The sequence below is a fragment of the Macrobrachium nipponense genome, chromosome 11 (genome assembly GCF_015104395.2).
Source record: "Macrobrachium nipponense isolate FS-2020 chromosome 11, ASM1510439v2, whole genome shotgun sequence".
Classification (NCBI taxonomy): Eukaryota; Metazoa; Arthropoda; class Malacostraca; order Decapoda; family Palaemonidae; genus Macrobrachium; species Macrobrachium nipponense.
This window is the reverse complement of record NC_061087.1, coordinates 93,043,969-93,055,009: the sequence shown is the minus strand read 5'-3', so window position 1 is coordinate 93,055,009 and position 11,041 is coordinate 93,043,969. Positions and strand designations below refer to the sequence as shown.

The 11,041-nt window shown below is 39.5% G+C and overlaps 1 protein-coding gene across 3 annotated transcripts in view; it reads right to left on the bottom strand.

Moving 5' to 3' along the window:
- Window positions 1-420: 420 nt before the first annotated feature.
- The window catches only part of LOC135207342 (uncharacterized), a 27,932-nt gene continuing 17,311 nt past the window's right edge, over window positions 421-11,041 (bottom strand). For all 3 annotated transcript variants that reach the window (XM_064239070.1, XM_064239077.1, XM_064239060.1), the window contains exon 6: window positions 421-4,215. In XM_064239070.1, the coding sequence (XP_064095140.1) occupies window positions 4,017-4,215 (199 nt within the window). In that variant the 3' untranslated portion in view covers window positions 421-4,016. The remainder of the gene's footprint in view (window positions 4,216-11,041) is intronic.

Genomic DNA, 11,041 nt, shown 5'->3' with positions numbered 1-11,041 from the left:
ACATGGATAACTAATTCTCCATACGCCTGTTGTTGATATTTGCATATTACTTCTGAACCTTGTATGTGAATACTGAGGCTGTTGTTATTGTTCTAAATATTTTCTTAGTGCGTACAGGGTATCTAAAATTTCATTCTGTTCTTGCACATAAATTGTTTCCTTTTTTATTATTTATCTCCTTATTTTTAGCAGATGAGTGTTGTTTGTTGCACAGTATTTTTAGGTTTAACATAAAGTGAATTTTACTTGTTTTCCAGGACTCATTACAGTAATTGTGTCAGATTATATCATTCCAATTAGATATATTGTTTTTCTCCAGTAAATCAGTTCAAGGTAGACCAGTTACATTGTAAATACCTATTTTCTTCCACGTATTCATTGTTTGCCTTAGTATTATTGGGAAAAAGAAAATTCACCAAAAATCTTATTTTGCTTTAATGTTTCCATAAATTACAAGTCCGATCCTATCTAGTACATGTATGTCCTCATAGAATAAAAGCATACCAACGCAGAAATAAATTCTGGAATGTCTTACATTACCGCTGTGTAGAAATAACATTCTTTCTATACATATATATATTATAACGGCAATAAATAGTAGCTCTGAAGATCTTAAAAAATACCATCCGTATAATAACCCACACAATAAACACTACAACGCACTGGGTGATGACTCTCATTCATAAATATGGCAATATGTTTTAATCTAGCCGTGCTAGGAATCGACCCGGTCTGACTTCTCTTGGACTTTGAAAAGGACTTTCAGTCGGTTCACCATCCTCTCGGGTCTTTCAGTCCACGGCTCTCGTTGTGTGAGATCTTGTAGCAGCGTATTTATTACAAAAAGAAAGAAAAAAAGGAATGTACTGAACACGTAAAATAAAAAAGATCCTGGACTAATGGCAGTGAACCAAATGACGTCATCATTTCAGCGCAGGCGCGATACTTAGCACGGAGAGCAGCCATTCTTGAAAATCATTCGTCGAAGTTCGCATACTTTATTCATTCCAAATAAATAAGATGTCCGCACGCTAACATTACAAAGTAAAAAATAGGTTCGGCCTAAATACTTTTGCCTGAAGATAAAAATAAATGTCGTTCTGTTTTTATGTACAACCACATAATAAAAGGGGGTGGGGTGTATTTACTATTTACAAAACCGCGTGGCGTTACACAATATTTACAACCACGCGGCAACAGGATATATATAATAATAATAGTAATAAACATCTTAATCTTATGACTTGAAGAGGCTCTATAAAGACATCCATCATTCAAATGTGTAATCTGCCTACACATACACACCCTTGCAATATGTATGATGTATACACATTTTACATGGCGTATATACATACACACACACACATACTTCGGAATACTACGATTTTAGTTTCGTTGTCAAAAACACACAGTTGCATTTCGACCACGAGGTTACCATTCTGTATTCAACAGTTAGCGAGTTGATCGATGTATTCGTCTCGTACCCGAGGCATTATTTTGACGTCATGCCTCTCTACTCGTAGACCCTGGGCATAGCCATGTCCCTCCCTCCGAAAGACAGAGAGAGAGAATGACCAGCGCGTTCTTTTAACAGCGGACGCCGAGGGACTTTTTAAAACTAAATGCTCGTCACAATCGAATGCAACTGTCAGGGAAGTTTAAGACATAAACGGTAGAACTTTTGGCGCAATGCTCTTAATTTTTTTTATTTTTATTTATTTATTTTTTTTACAAATAACATCACTAAAGTGCTTTTGGCTTAATGTTAATCAATTTTGGACAGGTCTAACAAACAACGGACTATTGTAATCAGAGACGAAACGTGGTTCATGTAACAAACGGAAAAGTGACATATTATAATAAATGCCTTTCTCTCTTCGTTAAGTGAATCGAATGATAATGATGGTGGTGATGATGATCATGTTGATTATGATACGGCATAGCTGGATGTATTTCACAGATTTGGGATGATACTGATAATGACGGGAGACGATGAATGGATGAAACGGTTGCGTTCCGTCATACATACGCGGTGTATACGAAGAAAAAAAACAAGATGTATAACCTTTGGTTGTGAATGTCTCATCTCTATCACCTGCTATGACTTCCTCTCTCAAAGATTAATGGAAGGGGGTTATTACGCATGTAGCTTAGAGTGTTGATTCATACAATTAACCTTGTCCTTTTTCATTTTCTCCTAGCCTCGAATACGAAAAATTACTTTAAATGGCTTTCACAGGCTGCCAGGGAGAAGTTAACAGTGATTTATTCAGCTGAAAATTTCTGCAGTCCTTACAGCTGTGTCTTCCTCTGTACACTATGAGAGAGGACACGATGTCCCTTTTTCTACAAGGAAATAAATTCACACGATGTCCTATTTTATAACTTACGCTCCGAAAGAACTTCCTTTTTTGCAAATTAACTTCACATTCCAGACTGTTATAACTTCACCTTGCATTACCATTATTTTCATGCAACCACATCCTGTAGCAGGTGAACGCTGCATACAAACGTATGTTCAAGTAAGTAACTGCCATCGGAATGCAAGAATAAGAATGGCGTGAAAGAAAATAAAAGTGGTGCAGGGAATGATAACACCAATAAGATTTAATAGCTTGGTTCGGACGGTGATTGGCCTTTAAAGTAAAAAAAAATATATATATCATTCGAGCAAAAAAATTAGTAAAACACTTGAACGTTTTGGAATGTCAAGTATTAAAATTACTTTCGATTAATAAAGCAATATATATAAACAATACTCATTACCAGAGAACTGTCCGTTGCTCTTTCTGGACTGGTTAGAGGTAAATAGTAACGAAGGTCAATGCCAGTTCCTCTGCAGTGACCGCGGATCGATTCATTTCTTTCCAGAATAGACAAGGCAAGGGACTTTGAAAGAGACTGTTTCATTTCATTCTTATACGAGCAAGTATGCAGCCTTGCATTTGTAACATTCATTAAAAAAGTAACAAATAAATACTTCGACACATAATCTAATAGCACCTATGTGAGTAACCAGTGAAGAGGATATTTCAGAAATAAAAAAACAGGGATGTTGGAAGTAGTAAGCATGAAGGGAGTGGAGAAAGCGATGACTGTGGGAGACGATACTTGTATGTAGACTTCTGAAGGGTCGTCCAATCAGGGTTTCTGATTTGGCTGATTCAGACTTCGAGATTTCTCTACTCGATAGACAGAAGAAAATAACGAGTTATCTTATTTAACTTTGTAGACGGGAAGTTCAAGATTTCATAATGGTTAACAAATATAAGAATGAAAGCTTTCTGAAATAAGTGAGATTTTTTCAGATTTCTTAAGTTTATAAGCAGGAAGATTTCTTGACTGGGACATTTGACCAATGAGTTCCCAGTAGGTGCACGGGAACCTCTCTACTAATGTATAACGCATGTCACACCATGAACAAACATAACTGTGCTTTGAGTGAACTAATATTTATACTGTTCAGGTACCGTTCGGGAAGTGTGAAAACATGAGCTTGTGTATGTGTGATCCGTTATGGCACAGCGAGTATCCGGATCATTTGAATTGCTCAGAAAAAAAAATGTCCGGATAATCATAGACAATTTTACATGTAAACCTTAACATGAAAGCTCCTTATAAACATTATTATTGCTTAATAAGAGAGTGCGAGATTGAGTTAATTACTTCTTTGGTTAGTTGGTTGGTTGGTTCCGCCTGTCGTTTGGCCCTCGCTAGATGGATCCGAAGTGATGCCGCTTTTGCCAACCGCCGAATCTGGTCGTGGGTTCCCCTCGAAACTGAAAAAGGGCGGCGGGGCGGGGCACGTCTCAGAATATTCGGGGATTCTTTGGTGTAGGTTCAAAGACGTGATTCTTCTTCTTCTTCATCTTGTTGCCTCCACCTCCGAAAAAGCCTGCGAAGATGCTCGACAGAAAAGATCCTCTCTCGATGGGCTGGAGATGCGCAGTGGTGGTGGTGGTGGTGGTCGTTGCCATTCCTTCGTTCAATTTCTTGGTCTCCTGCAGCCCTAGAGCTCAGGAACTGAAGGGGATGGGGTCGCGAAGGACAGCCACGCCCTGGATGCGATACTTTTCGCATTTGCCCCACCAGGAGGTCTTCTTGCAGACCTTCTCCTTCTTGAAGACGAAGCAGCGGGTCTTGACGACGTCGAAGAACACGTTGCCTACCATGTCAGCGGCTCCCGTCTTCGACATCTTCAGGCAAGCGCGGAATCTGAAGGAGTAAAAGAATTTTTTAATTAGCATCTAACTCTGAGGTTAGAAAGGCTATTCGGCTAGTGTATACTATTTACCAAGAGGTGTGGAGGTGGCAACGAGATTGAGTGTTCTGTATTATAAGGTGGATGTGAAACCTGACCCATATCTCATTTTTTATGAGGTGAAAATTTAATTTAATTTTGTACCTCTATGATAAGAGGTTATAATAGGATTCCAGCTCACCACTTTATCTGATGAACACTAAAACCGGAATTTCCATCGAATAGAAAACAAATGCCTTATTTCATCCATTAAAATGTAGAAACCGATTTGTCTTAACATAAAGGATATGCGTAACAGCCAATTTGTTATAGGCGTTGACGTATTTTTTTTATATATTAAAACCATTTAACGATGGTATTCTATTTCTGCACTTATCCAGACGGAAATGAAAAATAATTTATAGCATATTAACCTTACATTATTTAAATATTGCGCCGAGTGATAACGTCAGAATTTAAATAAGCATTTTCCTGAGTAAAATCATACATATTCATCAGAATGGATGAATAATTTTACCAGTGAAGACATAAATGAGGCACAGTAAGTTCTGCTCAAGAGACGCAATTTACTGAAAAGATGGAAGTCTCTTTCTAAAGGCCAATGAAAAATACATTGGGTAGTTGGTTTGGCAAGCTGTAGGAATAGTACATCGTCAGTGTAAAAATAACTACTAACATGACGTGAGAGATATCTGATAGGTCTCCATCGTAACCACAGCCTCAGAAAAAAAAAATAATAATAAGTGATCCTTCCTTGTTGATAGCAAGGAAATCGCAGGAGAGGAGGCTATGGATGCATAATATGAATTCAAATAATAAATACGTACCTTCAAAAAGTATGGCGAAAAAAATGAGTTCGAGTGTATTACACAATTGAAACTTGAATATTAAATTTAGGCCAAAAGCCAAGCGCTGGAACCTATGTGGTCATTCAGCGCTGAAAATAGTGCTGAAATAATTGTTAGAAGGGGGAAAGTTAGATAAGAGAATATGAATGGAGGTATAGTGAAAGGGATTGCAGCTATGGGCCGAAGGGACTCTGCAAAGAACCTTAAGTAATGCCTACAGTGCACCACGCGAGGAGATATGTGAATCTCCTTTTTTCGGCATATTCCTCGAATCTTGTCAAGGAGGGTATATAAATATATAAGGCAACAATGAACACTTTAATAGCAAGAAAGTAGATAAAAGGATAGATGCAATGCTTATGTCTTCAGCGGTCCGTAAATAAAAACTATGCATTATATCCCTATATCCCTTGTCTCACGACTCATTTGTTACAAAGCCCCCAGGATGCAAAGTGCTCTCCTAGACAGGTCTCGTGTGAAGGCTTAGAATTTATGCGAGATGCTACTACCACTATCTCGCATAATAATTCTCTGGGAACTTCTTATAGTAGTGTTTATTCTTGTTCAGCAAATTAACGTTGGTAATTACAAGAACGGCTTCGTATTTGTTGAGGAACGATTACTTGCAAAGTTTTACAAGAAATTATCCTTCGTAGTACAATCAAACTTAATTTAAAATCTAGCTTGTTCAATCTGCTTTTTCGGTTATTATGAATAGGTTTTTTTTTTTTTTTTTTTTCGTAGTGGAACCCTACTCCCTCCAAGTTCTTCGTTCTTTCTCAAGTTTTTCGTCCATTCATCTCTCTCTCTCTCTCTCTCCTCCACTACTTTCTTCTCGTCTCCCCTTTCCCCCCTGAGAGTAGTACATTAATTTTGAGTGGTGGTAGAAACATTGAGGTTCAAAAGGGAGGGAGGGGTGGTGGGGGGAAGAAGCGGGGGAGGTGGGATAGTGGGAACTGTTGTCCCAGCTGGAAACAATGGCGATTACACGACCCAACTGCTGAGATGGGAGAATCTATGGAACAGGAAATTGAAAGTACCTCCAGATTGATACAGCCGAGAGGGAGAGAGAAAGAGGGGGAACTGACTGCCAAGTTGATCTGCTCTCGGAATCTCTTTCTCCAAAAGGGGATGTTGCTGCACACGTCATGTCATTCCTTCCCCCACTCAAACAGTAACTGTTGCCCGTCACTCTTCGTGATAATTCAGAGATACCAGATAATATTTGGGACAACAGATGATCAAGAACTTTCCTGTGCAAGAAGTCATGGGGCGTTTTAAAACGACATACATTGACAATTAAGAGGCGAAAGGCCTTTGGCACATGCACCGGTCGTTCTGTATTTCTGCGACTATTGTGACCAGAGGGAGCCCAGACATTCCAGGAAAAAAGGAACAAATAAATCCCTTCTGCCAGCCAACCTTCGAGGACATTACGGAGAACTGACGTAGGGATGGAGGGAGAGAGAGAGAGAGAAAGAAAAAAAAAAGTCAATTTGCTGCAGACTTTCGCTCGAGAACTAGCATCCATCTTTCCGCCTCGACCTTCACTTCCCATTCCTAACATCAGGAAAGAAGAGAGAGAGAGTGATAGTTCCTAAAAACTTGGAACTTACTCACTCGGAATCCCTCTCCCTCTTCCCCCCAAAATAAACTTCTATCTAGTAGACTTTGAGAGCTCCACTCGCCTGCCCTGACCCCCAGCCCGGCCTAGGAAGGAATTTCTTCTTTTTCTCTCTCTTCGTCCTCTTTCTTGCCCAACATTAACCATTTTAATCAAACGGTGGAATTCCCTGTGGCTTGGTATAGCGTTTTTCCCCCCAACCCTGTGACGAGGCTAAGCTGACGGGTCGGCTCCACTAATGCCACTAATTTGGCTCGGCCGCCCTTCTGATAAAACTTTTGGCCCGGGGAAAACACACACAAACTTGGTTCCCGCTGACATCTCCACGTCGGGAAGGAGAGAGAGAGAGAGAGAGAGAGAGAGAGAGAGAGAGAGAGAGAGAGAGAGAGAGAGAGGGAGGAGACAAGCATTTTCCCTTAGTCCCAAAATGTAAAATATAACAGCGAACATCAGTAAACACTACGAGTGGTTGATGCTACATCTTGCGAAGAGGAGGATCCATAAAGAAATGGAGAGATGATAAAAACATTTACAGATGAATATTTAAACAGACATAAGTGATTTAATAATAATAATAATAATATCTTATGGAGATCTATATTCTCACGTTTGTCATAATGAGAAACCTTTGTCCTTTTCAATGGAATCCTTACACCTTCATATAATCGCCACGTCAGAAAAATGTCTGGAATGGAATTCCAGTGCTTTTACATCAAGTGCCGAAGGGAATCGTGGCAGAAAATAACACAATCTTGACGTAATGAGTCTTCGCAGTTCCGAGTGTAGAGATTAAAGTACACACACACACTCTCTCTCTCTCTCTCTCTCTCTCTCTCCAAGTGAGAAACAATTCGCAAGACAAACTTCAATGACAACTCGTTGCGTTAACTAGGATACATCGTTCGACTAAGTACTAGTATTAGTACTACTACTAATTCAGTATTAGTAGCCGAAGTAGTACAGTAGTAAGGGATTCACTGTGGTGATACAGTGGCGCCCTCATCATAATATCCGCACCATTACACAATACACTGAAACCACCCGCTGCTGGTGCTGTGTTGTTGCGTAGGACAACAGGGGTCGATGAGAAGGGAAACTCGGAGAGGAATGGAGGAAGAAGGGGGAGAAAGAGAGAGAGAGAGAGTGTGTGTGAGAATGAGGGTATTATTGTATGTCATAGGCCTGACCTTTTGTCCGAAAACTGGCCCGGCAGTGAATCACTGGAGTGTCGTTCCTTCATCGTCGCGCTCAATTTGAAGAGTTGAAGGCAGTATTAGATACTATAGCCTGTTTAGGATTATCTTTATAAATCAGTCATTTTTTTTTTCGTTTTCCTGAACGTGGACGCTCGCTCTCAAAGACCTACTGATATGTGTGCATTTCGTTAGAAAATAAAAAGCCAGAAACCCCCCCAGCATTTCGTCACGCCGATTCGAACAAGCATCAGCAATTGTAAGAATCCCTTTAAAAGAGCGCAAGTGTAAAATTGCGCGTGAATTCCTAAAACTGGAACTCCACAATTCCAGGGTTTACAAATTAAGGATGGCGGCCGGTCGGTACTGTCCCGAATTCTACACAGCCCCCGAAAATAGGCGGAAGGAAATAATTTGTGGTAACAGTTTTAGCCTTCTCCCTTCCGGCCATTACCATAGGCAGAATTCGTCGGCTGTGTCACCGCTTAGACCTTCTGCGGGGAAGATTAGGGAGAGCTTTGGTAGGCTTGCAAATTGTAAATATTGTATTTTAAAATTTTTCTATGGAGTTTCTTTTTTATCACAAGGTTTCATTCTGTCCTTCACTCCCGACATCAGTAAAGGCGATTCAAAATTTATAGGTTCCCATTTTGTCTATCACTTCAGACGTCTAGTCATGTGATTCACATTTTTTTTTATATATCCATAACTGCATACAATTTTATTTTGTTGATTATAACTCATCTAGTGTCTGTACATTTTTGAGGTTGAAAAATAATGTCTTTTGTTATTTGTAACTCAAGACTTCTCTATTTATGTGATTTAGAAGGTTCCGGATTTTTTTTTTTTTTTTTTCATCTATAAAAGCACAAGATCTTATTTTGTTGGTTATGAATCCCTACCTCAGTTTGTGTAATTCGGAGATTTTTTATTTTTTATGTACCACTCAAGACTTCTACCCAAGTAATTTAGAAGTTTATCCGTTTTTCTCTCTGTAACTGCACACATCATCTGTTGTGATTCGGAAACGATGCGAGGGTCTTCCAGGTAGAAATCTGGAAAGTCTTCGTATTTTTCTCTTCTTTCTTTATTCCTACCTTCCTTCTCTTTCTCTCTCTCTCCCTCCATCGCCAACAAACTTTCCCAAACAGAAAATGACTTAGCTTCGCAAGAACTCATATAATAATAATAGTCTTGACTTTCATCATTGTCACTCTGGCCAGCCCCAATCTCTCTCTCTCTCTCTCTCTCTCTCTCTCTCTCTCTCTCTCTCTCTGGGTCGTCTGGTTCTGGTCTTTGTTGATTATAAACGTTTTTCCCCCTTTTGTTTCCATTCTCCCGTTCCAGTTCTTTGTTATTACTTTTGAGGATTGGATGGGCGACTTTTGTGTCCCTCGATTAATGGTAGGATATGTAAATCGTTTAATTGAAAACGTTGGAATTTGACTGATGCCGTAAATCTTTGTTGTGTTTACAGTGTAACTGCGTGTATTTTCATTCAAAGTTATCACAAAGTACAATCGTGATTTTTTTATGGTCATAAAAAAGAACGCATATTTACGCATTTTTAAAATTTTCATTTATGTCATCTTTATTTTACTTTACTTTTCTGGTCAGAATTCTTCACAAACCAGCAGTCTGTTTTGTTGAAGCTTATTCAGTAAGTTAAGACCTATCACGCCTTCTATGAATGTGTGCAATATGCTGTATTGTCAAGTAAATGACAAAATGTTTAAAATCGTTGATACAACAGAAATTCTTTTGTAAATGTTCCTGTTCTTTTTCGTTGTTTATTTTCTCACTATAATTTGATGCAAAAAATTTTTTGTGGTTATAATATTTAGAAAATACGGGAACATCTACCGAACGTTTCCAGAAATGTAATGGCGGTCAGCTTTTGTCAAACGGCGACTTCCGCATAAAAACAATTTTCCCTTTTATTATGAAATAACGTCGTTCTATTTCTCCCAAAAGCTCGCCACCCTCTACGAAGAAGTAAATAAATAAATGAATAAAGAAGCCACGACCGCAATAACAGTATCGTAGCTCGGGAGATAGTTTCAAAACTCGATGCCATAATTCACCTTCGATATTGATAGTGAGGAAGATCATACAAAGGTGATGATGATGATGACACATCTCGCTTCACCATCGAACCCGCGTCTGCGCACACAAACAACTGATATCGGAAACTGTTAACAAGATATAAAACTACCGCCACTCCCCCCGCCCACCTCCCCAACACCTCCTCGGTAGACCTGGTTTCTCTCAAAATTCTTTCTCAAATATAATATCCGAAGGGGGGTGAAAATGAATGGGGACTTGGCTCGTGCTTCGGGATAAATCACCCTCCGTTAAAAATCCTCCGGGGGGAACCGCAGACACATTCAAGGATTCCTTTGACGGGAGTTTTTTCCTTCCTGAACTGGACCGTTAATGGGGCCAAATGGAGGCTGGAATGGCCTTGTGCCGGTTTCGCATGGCCCTATAAACAGCCGAAAAAGGCCTTTTAAGTGAGCCAGCAGACACTGCCTTAAAATAAGGGAATCTTCAGCATCCAGGACGAGGGGAAACTGTCCATAGGCACTGGGGGAATTGAGAGAAAGTTTAATCTGATTATTTACAGTATCAAGTAGTCAGAACAGACAGACATTTTGCTCATGGTTTCATTTCTCCCATTACCGTCCTGGGGATCATTTTTTACAAGTCGAATTCACGAGGCAATTTACTGGTGATGGACTGAGTATTCTCTTTCTATTGGGTACTGAAATGTCCTCTTGAAACACATCCCTACATTTTCATAGGTTTAACAATATTAATTACAAACGTAAAATCGTTAAGCTTGACAAAAAGGGATTAGGTTGGGTAGATTGTGTAATGCATCACAAGGCGGACGCCCGTACCTGTTGGATCCTCTTCGAAATATACGTACGGAGTTTGGTATAAAATTACGGTCACGATAATTAAATCTTGCATTACGTATAGAGTAGATTATCATCAGCTGATCGAAACTAATGAACGTGATTATTGCGTCATGTCTGTTTTTAAAAGAAGGAATGACATTCACAGTGTCGGAGGGGAACCAGAGGCATACGATTGAGTCATTCCTTTGCGT